The sequence below is a fragment of the Mus pahari genome, chromosome 1 (genome assembly GCF_900095145.1).
Source record: "Mus pahari chromosome 1, PAHARI_EIJ_v1.1, whole genome shotgun sequence".
Lineage (NCBI taxonomy): Eukaryota > Metazoa > Chordata > Mammalia > Rodentia > Muridae > Mus > Mus pahari.
The window spans coordinates 4,018,964-4,038,827 of NC_034590.1; the positions used below are offsets into that span (position 1 = coordinate 4,018,964).

Consider the following 19,864-nt stretch of genomic DNA (forward strand, 5'->3'; position numbering starts at 1 on the left):
CCTTCCTTCCTTCCTTCCCTCCCTCCCTCCCTCCTTCTTCCTTCCTTCCTTCCTTCCCTCCTTCCCTCCTTCCTGTCTGTTTCTGACTTTAGGGAGACAAGGTCTCACTTGGTAGCCAAGACTGGAACTTACAACTTTCTTGCTTCAGCTTTCCAAGTAGCTAGCTGCCTGTCACTGCTTGTGCACCCCTGGGCCCACTTTGTTTGAAAGCCATGTTCTGTGCTGGGTTTTTTATATTTTTTTCCACTTTAAAAGCCTTTCTTCTGGTGTGCTGTACACCACCAGGTGTGCTCACTAAACAGTCAGATATATTTAGAGGTATCTCATTCCCAGAACAAAATAAAGTCAGGATTCAGTCAGGGTTGTGTTTTCTTGTCTGTGCCATCATATCTCAGTATTCCAGAACGTTCAGCTGACAGGGTACAGGCGCCGAGGGGCTAAGGGTGGACATGGCTAGGTGGTAGAGCCCCTGCCTAGAATCCCCCAGTGAGGGGCTGGGGGCGTGGCTCAGCTGTAGGATACCTGCTAGGCAGCTAAGCATACGCAAGACCCTGAGTTCTATCATCAATACTACAAAGGGTGAGGATGAATGTGAAGGTACCGAAGACACTGGAGGGACAGGGTATTAGGGAGCAGGCGGAATCCCTGAGACTAGAGTCCAGAGAGACAGATCTGCAAGCCAAGGTGAACTGTCAGCCAGACAGGACCCTATCCTAAGTCTTTAGGGTTGGGATTCCGTTCTGGCACCATGTGAAATGATAGAGCCTACTGATCTCCTTGTTCTGTCATTCACTGACCTGTGGTCCTGGGCAAGCCCGTCGACTTCACAGAGCCTCAGTTTCCCCTGCTGCATACACTAAGATGATGAGCTAGGCCTGAGATGTTGGCTTTCACTACAGCAATGAATTCAGCGGTTTCCTGACAAAGAACTGAGCAAGCGACAAACACAACTACCACCTGGATGACCGGGTAAGAGTCAAAGTCTCACTGTGTAGCCCAGGCTATCTTCAAACTCAGAATCCTCCTGCCTCAGTCTCCCGAGAATGAAGACCTGTGTGCTACCATGCTGACCCTTGCCCCATCCGTGTCTTCCCGCTACATGAAAACGGGCTGTTGTAGAACTTAATGTACCAATACTGTCAAGTCTCGAGGTTGGTCCCTGGCCAGAGGTCAGCGTTTCTAAGTTCAGTCTGGATGACTGAGTCCAATGCCAACAGTTTCAAATCTGTAATCCCATTTCTTCGAAAAAGCACGCTCCACCCCTCCATCACCGCCCCCTTCTGCTGCCCTGGCACTGGGGAAGACTCAGTCCTTCATTTCACATGTGACTCCTGCCTCTGTATTCCCATGGCTGCATCTTCCATGTGCTGCAAACGTGTCCACAACTCTGAGAGCTGTTCCTGGCTCCATCATTACGGGCCACAGATTCTCTGGTTTTCATGCCCTACATTGATATAAAGGGCAGATAGAAACCACTAGGTCCTCAGAGCTGGGAGTTCATCCTGTCCCTCTGGAATGTGTTTGAGCACATCCCATGATATATTATGTGTGTATGTGTTACACACATATGTATATTATATGTACATATGTATATACATGTATGTATTCATATGTATACGTATGTCTATATGTGTGTTTCAGCTAGGTGTGGTGATGCACTAATCCTAGAACTTGGAAGGTGGAGGTTGGAGGATCAGGAGGTTCAGAGTCCTCCATAGTAAGCTTGAGGCCAGTCTGGGTTGCATGAGACCTTATCTCAAAAATAAAACTGAAAAAAATATGTCTAGGACTTGGATAACAATCATACCCTTCAGAGATAGACCTCAAAAGCTAAGCCAGGTTGGATCTATACCTCTTGAATGGGAGTCTCCTGAGTCACTTAGACTACAGCCTCTCACTTGGGGACGTTGCTTCATGCCTGCCATCCTCTCATTGGGAAGCTGAGGCAGGAGGATTGCCAGAAATCTGAGGCCAGCCTGGGTGTGTTCTAAGCCAGCCTGAGCTGCAGACAAAATTCTGGTTCAGACAGCATGAGAGACATTGAGCAGAAACACAGTTATCAGTCCCAAGAATGCTTTGCGTTCCTCACCGTGTTTCTCTTCCAGGACACCCTAGGGAAGCAGGCTTGCTCTACTCACCTTGGTACAGTGGCTCCTGGTCGCTCTGCAGTAGGATGGTCACTGTGGAGACAGGAGAAGGGCAGGTTGTAACCCTGGGGTAGGGGAAGCCTCGGGAGCTTGGGGAGGGAGGGGTCTTTTCTCACCAATGGCCCAGGATGCCGCCCCGACGCCTGTCAGGAACAGTAGGGTGCCCACAGTGAGAGCTGCCACCTTGGGTCTGGAGCAGCATGCTGTAGTCTGGCCACCTGCAACAGACACCAAGCTGGGGCCACTGCCAGGTTGCTCCTCAGCACAGCAAGGGCTGGGCACTGGGCCAGTCCCCTGCAGGGCACTGCAGGGTTTTTTTTTTTATCAGGCCTGGGCCTGTGGTACCTCAAGCCCCATTTCCCAAGGCTGGGCAGCTGGCAGGGCTGTCTCTCTCCTGTCGTGTGGACGGCGGCCAGGTGTCCGGCTCCCCAAGGGTTCCAGCTGGGAGGGGGCATGGCCAGGCCTCCTGCTCCCCCCTCCCGGTGCTGGCGGCCACTCCTTTCCGATGACAAGGCACTTCTGGATTCCCCTTGTTGCTTCCGGCCAGCCTGTCCCCAGATCCTCTCTCCTGATAACCTTTCCAGAAGTCCTTACAACTTTAAGGTGCCTGTGACCTCTGATCTTTACCCTCTTGGTAAACTCAAGACCTGAATCTCTTTCTCACAAGACCCAGTTCCAAGATCAAATTTGTATCTGGGAGTTTGAGAACCCAAGGTTTGTTTTTTTGTTTTTTTTTTTTGTTTTTTTTGTTTTTTTTTTGGTTTGGTTTGTATTTTGAGATGAGGTCTTGCTACCTAGCAATGCTGGCATCAAACATACCATATAGTACACGCTGGCCTCAAACTAGTGAGAGTTTGCCTGCCTGCCTCCCTTAGTGCTGGGATGGTAGCCACATGTCACCATATCCGCCTGTATTTTGGTCTGGTTTGGTTTTGGTTTTTCAAGACAGGGTTTCTCTGTGTAGTCCTGGCTGTCCTGGAACTCGCTCTGTAGACCAGGCTGGCCTCGAACTCAAGAAATCTGCCTGCCTCTGCCTCCAGAGTGCACCGCCACTAGCTACGGTTTGGCTTAGACAAGGTCTCCCCATGAGACTCAGACTAGCCTCCGCTTCCTGAGTGCTGCGATGCCAGGCATCGCATCATGTGGGGCAACCCCACTCTGATATAGTGGCCTTGGAGAGATGGCTCCATGGGTAAGAGCACTTGCTGGGCAGGTGTGGTGGAGCAGGTCTGTAAGCCTGGCACTGTTGGGGTGGGCAGACAAGAGGGTCACTGGGGCTCGCTGGCCATCAGCCTAGCTGCAGACTCAATGAGAGACCCCAGATCAGGGGAATTACACAGAGAGTGATAGGGCAGGACACATGAGATTCTTCGTGCCGTCCCCAACGTGTACACAGGCATCCACACAGGCACATGCACGCATTCATATGCATACGTGTGTGTGCACAAACACACCTACATCCATACACATACACACATGCGAACTTGCACGTCCACATGTATATACACACACATATGCTCACACACATGTGCCTGCACACATATATACACATTCTCATACACACATGTGCACACCCCCCCCCACATACACACACATATACATATTCATACACATGGGCACATGTACACACACACACACAGAGAAAATTAAAAATATACAAAAGAAAGGATAAAATATAAAATAGCAGCCTTACCCTTTCCGGGCTTGGGTCTTGGACAAGTGGAACCTCCTCTGTGAGCCCCAGGTTCCTCATCTGTTAAATGAGCATGCACCTAGCACTCACTTTTAAAATGACTTTAGAGTTCTTTAAATACATCCTCATACCCACTCCCCGACTGCCACCTGCCATATGCCCAGCGTTGTCTCTAGCTCCGACCCACATCACGGTTCCCTTTTCTCATGGCTCTGAGAGATCACGTCACGAATCTCCAGTGACTCGGCCTGCGGCCACGTCCTGAACCCCAGGCACACTGAGATCCAGGTTCCAAAGTAGTTGCCCAAGAAACCAAACCGCCTCTTGTTGTGTCAGTGTGCCTGGCACACAACAGGTCCTCGATAAACACTGATAGGCCATTCTTGCTATGTGACTATGGGCAACTGTCACTGTCTCTCTGAGCCTCAGTGTGTCAGTATGATAAAGCTCTGTGCCATCTGTCTGTTAAGTAATGTAGGGTTGGGCATCAAGTAGGGCTTCCGAAGGAAAGGGGAAAATTCCCCAGAAAGAGATTATCTAAGACCAGCAAACAGAGGTGACAAGGGGCAGAGCCACACGTCGGAGGACCTGCAGGCAAGACTGAGGATGTTCTGTTAGAGGGCTACAAGACCAAACAGTGGGAATGCTGTGACCTGGGGGATGCCATGGGAGGCATGGCAGGAGTAGCTTAGAGAGAAGGGGGCATCCACCCTGGTGTACCAGAGATCCTAGCATCTGAATACAGCTGCTAAGAAAGCCTTGTGCTGACCCCAACCTTCTGCAAAGTACCCTGGAGGCTGCAAGAGCTCCAGCCCTCTCACCCATGTCCCTTAGAGCATGGCTAATGGTCACAGTACCAAACCAGTATCAGGAAGAGAGCAAGGAGTGGTTCAGGATCTTGCCAGTGCAGTTCCTGTTGTGGTTTAGGACAAGGTGTCACTTACAGAGGCAGCTCAGAAGCATGAGAACTGGGTACTCCTGATACCTTAGCACCAAGCACCAAGCACCACACTGGGCCCTGGGGCTCCTGCAGCCTCTACACACTTCCCCCTTTACATTCACCACATCTCCTGCTGTCCCAAGCCTGTCCCTCCTCCTCCCTTCCCCACAGCAGTCCTGTGTCAGCCCCTCATCCCTAGGCCCTCCTCCCCTCCCCACAACAGTCTTACCTCATCCCCCTCCTTCTCAGTCCCTTCTCCCCTCCCCACAATAGTCCATCTCATCCCCCTCATCCCCAGGCCCTCCTCCTCTCCCCACAGCAGTCCTGCTTCATCTCCCTCATCCCTAGGTTTTCTTGCCCTGCCCTCAGAAGTCCTCATCCTGGGACTTCCACTCCTCCACACAGAGGCAGCTGTCTCAGAAGCCTTCAGCCCAGGACCTCCCTTTATCTGCTCATCACTTCCTGCTCCGGCTGGCCAGCTCCAAGCCCCACCGTGCATTGTGTGTACTTAATACCAGATTGGCTCATCTCCCTGGTGGCCCCTCTACACAGAAACCTGGGAACTGTAAATGTGAACCCAAACTGTCCTTTCTCTATGAGGAACATTCCCCTAGGCCTCCGTGGTTCCCCTGACCCAGCATTTCCAGCCCCCATCAGAATAAGCATAACTTTTAGAGACCAGATAGGTCTCTTCAAATTCTCAGATACACATTGGTCATTATCAAACACCTAAAACAACTTCCACAGATTATCCCAAGCCACAAAACTCACAAAGCGCTAATTAGAAGCCTGCCATTACAGCTTTTCAGGAGGCCGAGGCAGAAGGATTGTTACCTTTGAGGCCAGCCTGGGCTTCTTAGTGAGACTAAGTATCCAAACAAAAAGAAGAAAAAAAGAAGAAAAGAAGGCTAAGGACGTGACTCAGTGGGAGAGCCCCTGCCTGGAATTGCCCAGTGAGGGGCTGGGGGCGTGACTCAGTGGTAGAGCCCCTGCCTGGAATCTCCCAGTGAGGGGCTGGGGGCGTGACTCAGTGGCAGAGCCCCTGCCTAGAATCCCCCAGTGAGGGGCTGGGGGCGTGGTTCAGTGGCAGAGCCCCTGCCTAGAATCCCCCAATGAGGGGCTGGGGGCGTGGCTCAGTGGAAGAGCCCCTGCCTAGAATGCCCCAATGAGGGGCTGGGGGCGTGGCTCAGTGGAAGAGCCCCTGCCTAGAATTCCCCAGGAGGTGTTGGGGGTGTGTCTCAATAGTAGAGCACTTGCCTAGCATGTATAAGGGGCTGGCTTTGATCCTCATTATTTCAAGAGTAAAAGAAAAAGAACAAGGTTTCGAGCAACCTTTAGTACACCTTGTGGAGAGATCCCACTCTACCAAGGACACTTCTGAGGTCGGTCAGTCACAGGCACCTTCTCCATCAAGCATCTACCCTGAGCACCCTGCCCCACCTTCCCCTGCCTGGCATGACCTCCTTCCTCCCTCCTTCCTCCCTGATCACTCCTTCTAATTCCAGGACCCCAGCAGCAGTACCGGGAGTCCAGAGTGTTGCACACTTCCATGGCCATCACGGTCTCACGAACACCAGCAGCAGCTGCTGCAGAGGCTCTTGGGATCTCACACCACCCACTCTACTGTCCTCTGAATCCCTTCAATCCATGCCACAGTTGATGAGGATGGAGCTGTCATTTCTAGCCTGTCACCTTTTCCAGGGCTGCCCTCACACAGCACAGAGAGCTGCCCAGGGATGCAGGGAACATGGTCTGTGTGTTCTCCATTGCTCTCCACCCAGGCACTCTCTCCCTTCCCTGTCTCACAGACCCCAGCCCTGATGCCTCCTGTCAATCAACTCCACGGGAAAATAAAAAAACTGTCCCAAAGGGGCCAGGCTCTGGCCATTACCTGACCACTTAGCACAAGGTGAGGGGAGCCTGGTTCACAGCAGCCCGCAGCTCATCTCTGGACTTTGAGTTGCTATGAGCAGACACTGAACTCTAAGAGCCTAGACACTGGTGCTTATCATTGGGTCCACACCTTCACTGCTTCCCACTGAGCCCCCCCAACCCCCATGCCACACAGTGACCATCTCCACTTAACCAAGAAAACCAATGATCATAGAGGATAAGTCATGTCCAAGGCCACACAGCTAGAAAGTGCCCAGGACTGAACTCAGCTAGCCTGACTCTTAGAGGACAGTCAAGGATGGGGGCAGCAGGGGGTGTGGTGGGGACTGCCCCTGATTAGCCATTTGGTCCCCAAGTACAGACAAGGTAGGGAAGGAGGCTGGCCTCCAGTGTGAGCGGCTGTCTCAGTCACGCCTGGGGCGGCTTCGCTTCTCTGTCTCTCTCCTCTATCCGTCCAGGTCAAGTCCAAAGTCCCTCTTCTGCTCTTTTGCCCACAAAGCCAAGAGATAGAAGGACTATGCCTGGATTTGGAGGGGTCTAGGGTCCTTGGTTCTTGGGCTCCCACAGTGACTGACCTACATCAGAACACCTCTGGGTTCCAATACATATTTCATGCCCCAAGGCCCAAGCTGCTGCCTGTGTGTTCCATGATCCCAACCACCTCATGGAGGGAACATTAGTATCCATCCATACTTGGTTGCAAGGAAAGGTGGACTGAAGCCCAGAGACATGAAGTTACCTACCCAGGATCACACAGTAAGACAGCAGAAGCAACCTGACTAGCTCTTCACCCTTGACAGAGATGGCAACAGCAGCAGCCCCCACCTCAGCCCCCAGAAGACGACATGTTGTTGGTTAGCTGAGAAATCCCTGAGACCTAAGGGGAAACTGAGGCAAGGCACTAGGAAGGTCATATGGGGTAGCGGGGAGGCACAGCCACACAGAAGGGCCAGTTAATAGCTAATCAGATAGACAAGGATTTGGAGCGGGTGGTCTTGATCTGACAGGACACCAAGACAGGGGTCTGAGTACAGGCTGGGAGACAAAACAGAAGAGGGGTGCCAGGTAGGGCTGGAGCTGGGGTTCAGGGACAGGGGGACTCACCCTCCTTCGCCATGTCAGGGACTCTTGTTAATGATTCCCAGGTTGACCTGTTGGGCTGGGGCGGAACCTAGGGACAGGAACAAGGAGGCATGGCCTGGGGGAGCCTGGCCTGGCTCTGTCCTGGCGCCCCCAGTCCCAGGCTCCCATCCAGGGAGCAGCCGGCCCTGGGCTGGGGCCAGAGCATGCAAAGACAGAGGTTGGGCCGGGGGTCAATAGTGGCAATGTGTGACCAGCCACCAGGGGGACACCTGGAGTGGCAAGTCAGAGTCCGGCGGGCCGAGGTTGAACTTCCAGGGGACTTGAGGGTTTTGAGGGAGAACTTGGGGGAGTCCTCAGATTTCTGAGTTAGCAGGGAAAGCAGGCTGGAGTGGTCTGGGCGTTTCTGGGATCTCTTACACGGGCTGCTGGGTATCAGACTGGTGAGGGATGAGGGGCTTCGCATTCTGTGCCTTACCCTGGGGTTCGCCGGAGATGATGCAGGTTTGGGGTTAGTCTCCCGGCCTGGGCAGGGGCATGGTGTCTGTCCCCACAGCAGCGGGCAGCCCGGAAGGCAAGGGTGGCAGCAGCAGCCAGCAGCGTGGGGCCTGCCGAGCCTGCGGCCTCACCTGAGGAGGAGGGGGCTGGGTGGGAGGCGGGGACGGGGCGGGGAAGGGCGGACCCCAGGACAGGCTGCCACAGAGGCCACCTGGCTGAAGGGGCGGGGCCCGCAGGGGTTGGACCAGGCAGGCTCAGCTACCCGCCAGGCCTCCCACGTCCACTGGGACTCAGGTGTGTCTGTGACAAACTTGGGGGTGCTCAGAGGCCCTAAGGCTAAGATTTCAAACGGGAGGAATGAGGTGGAAAGTTCTGGCTGCCCCCGGTCCACCATGCTTGTAGCCATGTGGTCCTTCATTCGATTTTTCTTCTATGCCAGTTCCCTGTCCTCCACTGATCCAGTTCATACAGCCATGGGCCTCTAGTCCTTCCTGTCCCTAGCGGGGCCCAGCCCTTCCCCCAGCCACTTTCCTACAAGTCACGGGGGTGGTTTGTTTTGGCAGCCGCTGTGCTGCCTGCCCAGTGACCTCTGGAGCCCGGAAAGTCCTGATAGGGGGATGGGGGCTCGGCCCTGAAAAACGCAGCACTGGTTGCCCAGGCCGCAACCAAATAGCAGGAAGCAGCTAGAAGCAAGTGCATCCGGTCCCACCAGAAGCCAAGGGCCACTAGCGTCAGACCCCAGACCTGAGCCAGATAAACAGCCCAGAAGGCCATCTACACCTGCCTGTGGCCCTGCTGGCATCTGAGTCACGACAGCTGTCCCCACACAGCAGGCCACCCGCTTGCCCTCTCTGCTGGTCCCTGTACCTCCTCCAGCCAGGGACCTGAAGCCTCTCTCAGGCAGGGGTCACACTGCTTCTGTCTAGCCAATGAGTCTGGCTCATCTCTTCCTCTTTGGTCTCCTGCGCACTTCTGTCTCTGCTCCTATCTCTTTCTCTCTGCCTCCATCCATCCTTGCTCTGTCTTAGTGTATTGCCCTTTCCACCCACGACTCTCAGTTTTCAGAGTATAGCAAAACCCACAAAACCCTGACATCCAGTTGTCTGTCCTGTGGATTCCAAAGCCACCTTCTGTCCTGAGTCTTACTCCATGAAATAATGACTCACAGAGTCACAGCATTAACTAAACTCGAAGCCACTTCAACAGCTCCGGGTGGCACCCTTAAATGTGGCAGAGCCATTGCTGCTTGCTGGGAATGAAGATTCCCAAGAACCAGCATCACGAGGCCCAGTGATCGGGGATGAGGGATGCAGTGGGAGGCTGAGGGTGTTAATGAGAGAATAGAGACTCGAGTCCAAGAATCTTTATTTCATGAACAAAAACTACTTCTGTAAAGAGAGGAGGCCGAAGAGGCCCTTCCCAAGAGACCACAATTGAAGGCTGGTGAGAGAGGGCGGGTGGGCCAGGGCTAGGAGGTGTCACAGGGAGGGAACCCCAGGTCCAGCCGGAGGAAGCGGAGGGGAGATGAGGCCCAGAACCTCCTGTCCACTACTGTCCCTGTCCCGACCCCTCTTGACCCCATCAAGCAGGGGTGGGGCCGGCTGGCCTGGCAGTGCGTGTGGGAAGTGGCCTATGTGCAAATCAGCAAAAAGAAGGGGCGGGGCCTGCCCCCTCGCCTCACCGCCCCCTCCCCCAAACAGGCAGCAAAAGCAGGGTGGGGCGGCCATATTGCTTCACCCATCATGCATGGCGGTGGGAGGGTAGGTGGGAGGCGGTGGGTGAGGTGGGATCAGTCCCTGCCCGCTCCCACCCTCGTGGCTCCACTGCAGAACTGTGAGGCTGGGGGGACCGAAGGGCAGATCCCCACTGCCGGGGGAGGGTACCCACCAGGGGCTGGTCCCCACTGCAGGGCGGGAGGGTACCCGTAGGGGCTGGCTCTTCCATGAGGCGGAGCCCAGAGCCTGCAGGGTAAGAAGTGGAGACTTAGAGTGTGTCGCTGAGCCCTCCTGGCTGGCGATGCGCAGACCCGTCGGTCCATCAACCTTACCAGCGCTATTCAGCCACCTGGACGCCTGTACAGTTTTCTTTGCTCTCGGATGTAATGGCCAGGTATTCTGAGCTGTGCAAGGGAAGGAAAGGCAGACAGTGACCCTCCGGGCCCAACCCTGAATAGAATGGGATAGACTTGAGATAGGCTCCTGAGATTAGAGAGGCTCCCCCCCCACCCCCCGTGTCTGAATGAGAGGCCTCTAACTACGGGGCATCCCCGGGACATTCAGGAGTCTGTGGAGGCACAGGACTGACAAGCTGTAACTCTGCCAAACAGAAGGCTTGGGTTCGAGTTGCGGCTTTGCTGCCTGGCAGCAGTGCCACCCTCTTGTCCTCTGGGTTTCCGTTTTCTTCATGTGCAGCGAGCAACTACACTATCTGCCTCTGACACAGATACTCTGAGCGACAGATGGCACCTAAGTGGCCCCGGCCCTCCCTACCAGCCCCACTCACGCGTTCTCTTGCGCAGCAGCCTCCGTGGCAGCAGCAATCTTCTTGTAGCAGTACACCATCTCTGCCACAAGCCATATGGTCAACACCACAATGAGCACGTACATCATGATCTCCGACACGATGGATGCCATATCTCTGTTGGCTACAGGGCAGGGCATAGGTAAGGAGGCGGCAGAGACCCTAGCTCAGGGAGACACAACAGCCCCCACTGTGGAAGTATGCTTGCTGTGTGAGTGCAGGCAAGTGGTTCAACCTCTCTGATCTTGGGCCACAAACAATGTAACCATGTTGGTTTCTAGAGGTTTACAGTTACTCCGATAGTGGCAAGGTGCTTAGATAGGTCTAGAGCCAGCATCCTTCAGACATGGTATCTGTGACATTCAGGAGGGGGTGGGGGGGGTGGGGGAAGAGAACTACAGTCTGTAATTTTACAAATCAAAACCCTTGAGTTTAAAATCTCACCTCTGCCAGCTGTGTGACTTTGAGAAAATGACTAAGGTTCTTTGGGCCTCCATTGCCTCCAACAGCAGAAATAGAAAAAGACCACCACCAAGAACACCAAAACAAACAAACAAACAAACAAAACCAAGCAAAAATAACAACAAGAAGCAAAAGACCAATTTCTCATGACAGTGCTCAGCCTGTCAAAGACCCTCAGTGGGTATCTTTCTTAGTTCTGTGGTAGCTGGGTGCCATATAGGAGAATGACTATAGGCAGCCAGGGACTCTGGGCCTGCTTTTTACTAGCTGTGCAATCTCAGGCCAACGACTCTATGTCTCCGAGCACCTCTGTCAGAGAGAACACTTGCGGCTGCCGGGCAGAGGCTGCAGAAGAACATGGAGCCCGGCGGCCAGCGTTGCTCACTCCCGCACTGGCTGCTGCTGAAAGCCTCCATGCTTCTGCAGTGCTGGCCTGCCTCCCCAGCTTCTTTTCATGGGGCCTAAATTTAACTGTAAAGGGAGCGCATCCAGCCAGGGGACTGGAAGGGAAGGGCACTTTGGCACAGGTCCTCAGCCGGATTTGGCTGGTGTCCACCCTGTGTCCCTGGCCCCCACGGGAGCCCGGATCTCATTCCCCCCAACCCGCTGCTGTTCCTAAGGTCTTCCTCCTATGAGCCTTGTGCCTGCCACCCTGCCTGGATGCCTGGATGGTGCTGCTGTTTCTGAGTGGGAAGGAGGGAGGACAGAATGCAGGGCTGGATGCTCCCCAATTCATTCACTCACTCACTCATTCATTCACTCAACAGGCATTACCCATGCCCCTCCTCAGGCTCTGTGCTAAATTATAAGTCTTTGTTTGAAAAGGGACTCTCTACATAGCCCAAGCTGGCCTTGAACTCACAACCTTCCTGCCTCTGCATTCCAAATGCCAAGAGTTAAGGCATGCTACAACCATATTCAGTTTGGTTGTCTTTTAAATCTACAGCCCATTTTCCAGACAAAGACTCCAAGGCCCAAAGACAGGGTGGTGCTGAGCCAAAGATGTGCAGCCAAGATGGGCTCTGAGCTAGGGCTCAACCCCAATCATAACTGTTCAGAGTGTAAAGTCACAGTCCTGTGGCCAAGGTGAGCCCTAGTTATAGCTGTCAAATACCCAAGCTGTCTTTAGCAAGCCATGGGGCATCTGATGGAGGAGGGACTGTGGAACCCCCCCCCCATTTACAGATAAGGAGTTGAAGCTGAGGGAGATCCCACTGGATCACATGGGGCAGGGCAATGGCTCCCTCTGGGTGGCTCTTTGAACTCCCTCCCTTTCCTCCCAGACATCCGCTAATACATGCTGGGCAAGAGCTCTACACTGAGCCACGTTATTTTTCATGTGATGATGGGGTTTTGCCATGGTCCCCAGACTACCCTTGAACTCTCTACAGCCCAGGTTTCTGCCTCAGCCTCAGCTGGTATCACAGACCAGAGACTCCATCTTTGACTTCTTAAAACACCAGGAATCTTCTAAGACTGCCTGTGGGACCACACAGCAACCCCCTGTGAGCCAGATTCCTCAGGCTGTGAGCATCAGGTCCTCTGGCCTGCCTGCGTGGCACTACTGTTCCCTGTGGTGCTGGACTGCCTACCCAACCTGTGCTGGGTGATTCAGTTACATCCTGCCACCTTCTACACCTGCCCCGTCCCAGGAGGAGCCATCTCTGCCCTTCCCCCATCACCCTGCTTTGGGATGGATCTCCACTGTGCTTCGGGGTTATTGGTTGATGGACGATGCCAGAAACTCAGCAAGACAAAGAGTGGGAATAACAGCCGGACCTGGTAGGAGCCAGGCAAGATGGCATGCACCTCCCAGAAGGAGAACCTATATCAAAAAGCCAAAACTAGGGGCTCAGTTTACAGAGTGCTTGCCCAGCATGCCTTGGGCTTGCATCCCAACACTCAATAAAATGGGCTAAGTGGCCCATAGTTGTAATCCTAGCATATGAGGGACTGGAAGGAGAACTGGGAGTTCAAGGTTATCCTTGACCATATAGCAAGTTGTACATTAGCCTGAATAGCATTGCACCCTGTCTTTGAAAGCCCCCCACCAAAACAGAAATAAAAAAACAAACAAACAAACAAACAAAAAACCGTGGCCAGCTGGGTGTGGTGTCACATGCCTTTAATCCCAGCAGTAGGGAGGCAGAAGCAGGTGGACCTCTGAGTTGGTGGCCAGCCTGGTCTACAGAGAGAATTCCAGGGCAGCCAGGGCTACACAGAGAAACTCTGTTTCTGAGAAAACAAAACAATACACACTAGCCTTTCAGGTGTAGTAACGCACACTTATAATTCCAGCACTCAGGAGGCTGAGGCAGGAGAACTAGTTTGATCAGGAATGTGAATTTGAGGTTAGCCTGAGCTATGTAGTAGAGAACATGTCTCAAAATGAACACATAAGTAATAAAATAAATACCAGAATATAGGATATGATGTGATGTGATGTGATGTGATGTGATGTGATGTGATGTGATGTGATATGGCCACTGAGGTGGCTCAGCAGGTTAAGGCGCTGGCTGCCAAGCCTGACAACCTGAGTTTGTTCCCCAGGCTTCACATGGGGAAGAAGAACTGACTCCTACCAGTGACTCCACATGTGCACCACGGTGTGTGTGTGCCATGTGCCCCCATACACACACACACAAAATAAATGAAAACACCATACAGAATGTAAAGAAGCAGTGTTATGATATAGCAGTAGAAAATGCGAGACTCTTCCGGAAACATGAGCTCAACAGAAAAGGCTCTCTGTGCTCTGAGCGCAGTCGCCCGTGCAGCCTCTGGGAGTTATAACAGGGCAGAGAACATGGATCAAAGGCAGGCTTTGCAGTCACGGAGGGAGGCCTGAGCTGGCATCTCTGCTCTGCACACGGGCCTGCCCTGAGCAAGGGCCCCCATGAGACAGAGACTGTGTTCTCCAGCTTCCCTTTCACAAGTTGGGGTGTGTGAGGCCCAGTATCAGGGTGGCCTTAGCTCTGTGGAACCCTGTCCACCCAGGCAAAACTCCACTTTCTGTGACCACCGCCTACCACATACGCAGTGTGGTGACGTCCCCGTGACTCCCTTGAATGTGCCTCTGACTTGCTTTCTGTACCAGTTTGATGAGAAACATAAAAAAGCTAATTATAAAAAGAATCCCACAGGCTCTGGCTGATGCACTAGAGAAACAGATTGGGGAGGGAGTGTTAGACCAGGTTCAAATCCAGGACCCAGTCAGGAGACTTGGTCACAGGAGCTTAAACTCCCTGAGCCTTTGCCTTTGGGTCCATAAAATGGGGTGGTGAAGCTCCTCCCTTAGATGCTGGTGGGAGGGTCCAACGGGGGCTTTTTAAGAGGTAAAGGTACTAGATCTGGGAAGATGCACACTGCTACCGGCCCCCAGTGACCCACTTCCCAGAGTTCTTCGCTGCCTCCAGGCTTGGAATAGCTTCCTGACTTCCTAAGACAATAGGACACAGGACGCTGGAAAATTCCAGTACATGTTGATCAGAAGATGGTCTACCCTGTGATAGCGAGACATGTCTGTAGTCCCAACACTTGGGAAGCTGAGGCAGGAGGATCAAGAGTTGGAGGTAGGGGTTGGAGAGATGGCTCAGCAGTTAAGAGCACAAGCTGCTCTTCCAGAGGTCCTGAGCCTACTCCAGCAATCACATGGTGGCTCACAATCACTGTAATGTGATCTGATGCCCGTCTCTGGCATGAGCAGATAGAGCACTCATATTCATTAAATAAATAAAATTTTTTAAGGAGATGTTTAGGATATATCTATTTTAAAAAAGTTTAGGATATACCTATTTAAAAAAAAAAAAAAAGAGTTGGAGGTTAGCCTGGGCTACAAAGCAAAACCCTGTTTCAAAACTAAAAAAAAATAAAATGGTTTGGTGAAGAGGTCCAAGGCAGCTGAAAACAAAATGCTGGGTCTGCTCAGAAACACCACAGGCCTTTGCTGTTCCTACTGTGGCCCCAAATAAGATCTCCAGCCTCTCCCCTATGGGGCTCCAGCTGAGAGACACATCAAGCCATAGAGAATCTTCTCTCTGGTCCCTGGGGACAAGCTTGGGGCTCAGAGATAGGAATACACCTGTCAGAGGTCACACAGCGTGAGTGTGGTCTGAGGCACATACCATTTGTCAGGGGAAAGGCTTAATCTGGCCTGTGGGCTGCAGAGCTGAAGACTCCAGAGTCAGAAAAGGGATGTCCTTCTCCCTGTGGCTTCAGGGTGTCAGCTGGCCTCTGTGTGGCACCAGCCTGTCCCCTACTTTCCATCTGTCCCCTCCATCTGGCTTGCCAGAGAGTGACAAGGCTCGACTCACCCTTGTCCACCACCTCCAGGTGGATCTTCTTGACGACGCTGGTGTTGTGCTCATAATTATCAAAGAAGAGGAGACGGTAGACGTGACATTCGTAGTCGCCAGAGTGGTTGTAGGTGACATTGGTGATGAAGATGGACAGGTCCTGCAGGTCCTTGGTGCCCCGACTACCGTTCCACACCACGCGGCCCTCAAAGCGCTCATCTTCCTCCAGCTGCAGCACCTCATTCTCATAGCGTAGGATCTTAGAGTGGTTAGTGATGAGTGGGGCATATGAGTCACTCTCTGGGCCTGTCTTCCATATGCCATTCCCAGTCTGTTCCCCATCCTGATCCCCCCAAGGACAGATGAGGCATATATGGGAGCAACATCTTTTGAGGTTTTTAGTTTGTTTTTTTAGGTTTTGTGTGTGTGTGCGTGCACGCGTGCGTGCGTGTGTGTGTGTGTGTGTGTGTGTGTGTGTGCGCGCATGTGCGTGTGCGTGTGTGTGGTTCTGGCATTGTAATCTTTGTACATGTGAGGCAGGTGCCTTGCCATTGAGCCACACCCCCACCCCCTTACTGGGTGTTCTACCACTGAGCCACACCCCAGCCCCTCAATGGGGGGATCCTAGGCAGGTGTTTTACCAGTGATCCACACCCCAGCTCCTCAATGGAGGATTCTAGGCAGGGGCTCTACCACTGAGCCACACCCTAGCCCCTCCCTCACTTAGGGATTTTAGGTCAGTAGAGCTGTAGAACTTACTCAGAGTAGAGTAGGCTCTACTCTGAGCCACACTCGAGCTCCTTACTGTTGAATTTTTGACAAGGGCTCTATTGCTAAGCCCTGCCCCCAGTTTCTTACTGGTAGATTTGAGGCAAGCGCTCTTTCATTGAGCCATGTCCCTAGCCCAAGTTCAGGCATCTTGACTTCAGACAGTGAGGGATCAAGAAGAAGTTGAGATCTTGCCTGGGGTCACATCAGACCCTGACTGCTCTAACCCTGTGACACACACACACACACACACACACATATATATATATATATACACAATTTCACAGCTGAAGCCTGCCTGACTTCCGCAGCCCCCTTTCTCTACACTTCTTTCCCAGCCTCCAGTCACATCGCCCAGTCTCCCTTTCCTGCCATGTACATAGTTCAACATATACACGCGGTGCAAAAGCTTTTACCTTTGATTTTGCTCTATGACTGCCCAAGACATTTTTGCTGGTACCAAATAATTCCAGTGACATTTTTTTGACTTTTTTCCCCTACCAGCCATATGCCAGCTGCATCAACTCATTCAGCCCTCACACAGACCTAGGGAGTTGAAGCCATGTAGATGGCTTAGCAAGTGAAGGTGCTGGCAGCCTGGGTTCGATCCTTAGGATTCGTGTGGTGGAATGAGAGAATGGACTCCTTCAACTTGTCCTCTAACCTCCATACACATGCCATGGCATACACACACACACACACACACACACACACACACACACACACACACACACAAATAAACGTAGCGACCTAGAAATATGGAGTAGCGATCACGGCCCCTCACTGAGGACATGTGCTCTGTGACTTGCCTAAGGTGGTCAGCAGTCTGCGGTGATCTAAATCCAGGTCATCCACCGTACCACATCCTCATCATTAGCAACGCACTCAGACAAGTCAATCTGCATGTCTGTAATCCCAGCACTCAAGAAGCCGAGGCAAGAGGATTGCCAAGAGTTAGAACCCAGGCCAAGCTACATAGCAACACCCTTTCTCAACAACACTAAAAGCAATACCCAAGCAAACAAACAACCCTGAGACCCATGGCTGCACCCATCGCTCCACCCTGCACCCGGGTACCAGCCCAGCCCAGTCCCCCACACACCTTGACAAATTCCTCTGTCCCCTTCTGGCGGAAGGTCCACTCCGTGAAGGTCTCGGCGGTGGTCTCACTACGACGCTTACAGGAGATGCACAGGATTTTGAAGGTCATCCCATACACTGCCTCGGTATCGGAATCCACCTCCACGCAGCCCCCCCAGGCTGAGGATACTGCGGACACAGTGGACTCCGGTTAGCGAGGCACCTGCCACCCGAGGCAACACCGGGCTCGCTGCCCCACGGAAACCATCTGTTTCCTCTCCATCCTTATTACCAACGGTAGAAGCCAAACCTGTCCCTGCTTCTCACTCCCTGTGTGACCTTGACGAGTCACCCATCTCCTGAGAGCCTCAGTTTGCCACCTGCCTTTCCCCTAGCCTGTTAGGTGGAAGAATCTGTCATCTTTATTCCCAGTAGTTGCTAAGTAGAATACACACACTGGAGGCCCCAGGAAACAGGATGTCACCCTGGTGAGTAACTCCACTGAAGTGACCAGGTCCTCAAAAAACCAACAGCCTTCTAAGTGGTGGCTCTAGTATTACCTATCACTCCCACCATGAAAGACATCTGCAGAGCCAGTTGTGGGTTGAGAAATGGGAAGGTTGGGTGAGGGGGTTCACTCTAGCCCTGTTTCCTTCTTCCCCTAGCTTCTGCATAAACCATCCCCTCCCAATCTTCACCATCTTGCCCTGTCCCCTCTTCCACAGACTCACTTCCTCGTTTCAAGACCTTCACCCCAAGTTAAAAGCTCTTTGCTGCCTCAGGGGTCTTTGCTTCATCACTGGGTTAGAAGCCTCTGGTCCCTCCTTCACCCTCTTACCTGCCACCTCTGTGTCCCACCACACACTAACTGAATAAGCCATGTCACCAACTTTAGCTCTGGGTCTTTTCCTTGTCGCTCCCTCCACCACCACCTCCAGCCTCCTGATCTCTTAGTCTTCATCAGGGCTTCTGGTTCACCTTCCCTTTTGCCCCAGTCTCCCCCATGTTTATTCCTCCTAAAGGTCTCTGAAGGTCCCAGCAGGGCTGTATTCCCATCACTGTATGTCTCACCATTACTATTATTGTTGTTGTTTTAAACTCCATCTGGCAGGCATTCTGTTCCTGGAACTGCCTCTCTATCTCCATCCCTTCTTGGTCTCTCCAGATCTTTCTGCTGCTCTCAAGTTTCTCTGTTCCTGGCTCCGGTTCCTAACTCTCTCCCTCCAATGTCTGCCTCAGTTTGTCTCTCAGTTTACCTCCACGTCCAGGGCATGCCCGGAGTCCTCACTCGGTATCCATGCCTCCGGGTTTGTTTCGGGCCCAAGTCCCCAGGCGCTGCCTTCCCCCACCCCTCACGCGGCTGTGGGTGTCACATTGCAGCCTTCGGGGCTCTGCAAGCAGCTGACTCCGCGTCTCCTCGCCCCCGGCCCGGCGCCCGCGGCGGCACCTCTGTACCAAGTGTCCCCCCCACACCCTCCGAGAAACCCATGCATCTCCACAATCCTTCTGTGCCGTCCAGGGTCCCGCGACCCCAACGACCTAGCACCGCGCACAACTTCCCAGGCCGGGACTTGGCGGGGCTCGGACCACTCGGGCGGGGGGCGTCCCGAGCGCCGATGGCGCGTGTCCCCCAGCAACACTCACCCAGCGCCGCGCCCACCACGAGAGCCAGCAGCGTCCCCATGGCCGCGCAAGGCGGTGGGTGCGCAGAGAGCGGCGACAGGCGATGGGCCCCGGCGGCGACTGGCCCGGGCGCGGGCGCGGCAGCTGCTGCTGGGGGGGCGCGCCCCCCCGCTCCGGTTACCGCCGGGGGCCCAGCCCCGGTGCCCGGAGAGCAGGCATCCCCGCCGCGCGGCGGGAGGCTCGGGATGCTGCGTGCGCGCGCGCCACAGGGCGCATCCAGGCTGCGGCGACCCCTGACTGACTCCGGACGTTGCTCGCGCTCGGGCTCCCAGCTCTGGGGTGCGGACCGCGGGCTCCTGCGCACTGCAGCGGCGGCCCGGGAGGGAGGAGGGAGACGGAGGAGGGAGGAGGGAGCGGGAGGGGGCGGGATGAATCACCGCGGGGGGAGGGCGCGGCCGCCCAGCCTTTGCCGCAGCGGCCCGGGAGGCGCCTGGGGGCACCGTCCTCTCCGGTGGCTTCGCGGCTTCTGCGCACCCGTTGCATGGTCTGGGTCACTCCGACTTCGCCAGACTATCTGGGGTGTCGGGACCCTTTTCTCTTCCTCTTCTGAGAAAGGTCATCTCTAGACACCCAAGAGGACCTGGAGGACAGTTTGAGGGACCAATTTCCGTCTTCCTAATTATAGAGGTTAACCTTATCCAGTTGTTGGGGAAATAAGTCTGAGACATCCCAGAGACCTACTTATGACACCTGAGATCCCTCGGACTGGGAGATATCTGAGCCAGGACCTAAGAGGGCATGGCGGAGTGAAAGGGTCAAGCTAGGTATATATTGAAACCTCCAGACCTTATGCAAGCCAAAAGGG

At 53.8% G+C, this 19,864-nt stretch overlaps 2 protein-coding genes across 3 annotated transcripts in view; both read right to left on the minus strand.

Moving 5' to 3' along the window:
• The window catches only part of Hpn (hepsin), a 16,346-nt gene extending 7,924 nt beyond the window's left edge, over window positions 1–8,422 (minus strand). Inside the window, exons 1-5 of one of the 2 annotated variants that reach the window (XM_021210310.2) lie at window positions 8,232–8,422; window positions 7,778–7,844; window positions 3,841–3,900; window positions 2,264–2,365; window positions 2,139–2,180 (exon numbers count right to left, since the gene is read on the minus strand). In XM_021210310.2, coding sequence (XP_021065969.1) covers window positions 2,139–2,180; window positions 2,264–2,365; window positions 3,841–3,900; window positions 7,778–7,790 — 217 coding nt within the window. In that variant the 5' untranslated portion in view covers window positions 7,791–7,844; window positions 8,232–8,422. The remainder of the gene's footprint in view (window positions 1–2,138; window positions 2,181–2,263; window positions 2,366–3,840; window positions 3,901–7,777; window positions 7,845–8,231) is intronic. The other variant, XM_021210312.1, reaches the window with a different exon arrangement.
• A 1,177-nt stretch (window positions 8,423–9,599) lies between these two features.
• Window positions 9,600–19,372, minus strand: Scn1b (sodium voltage-gated channel beta subunit 1). Its single transcript, XM_021206441.1, has 6 exons — window positions 19,021–19,372; window positions 17,399–17,565; window positions 15,547–15,787; window positions 10,754–10,895; window positions 10,299–10,370; window positions 9,600–10,212 (listed from the first exon to the last, which is right to left on the minus strand). The coding sequence occupies exons 1-5, from the start codon at window positions 19,058–19,060 to the stop codon at window positions 10,304–10,306; spliced, it is 657 nt and encodes a 218-aa protein (XP_021062100.1). The 5' UTR covers window positions 19,061–19,372; the 3' UTR covers window positions 9,600–10,212; window positions 10,299–10,303.
• Between the last annotated feature and the right edge of the window lie 492 nt (window positions 19,373–19,864).

Coding starts and splice junctions, on each gene's coding strand:
- Scn1b (XM_021206441.1), bottom strand. CDS start 19,060: ATGGGGACGCTGCTGGCTCTCGTGGTGGGCGCGGCGCTGG. Junction 17,566..19,020: donor CGTGGTGGGCGCGGCGCTGG/GTGAGTGTTGCT, acceptor CTGTGTCCGCAG/TATCCTCAGCCTGGGGGGGC. Junction 10,371..10,753: donor GCTGCTGCGCAAGAGAACGC/GTGAGTGGGGCT, acceptor TCCCTTGCACAG/CTCAGAATACCTGGCCATTA.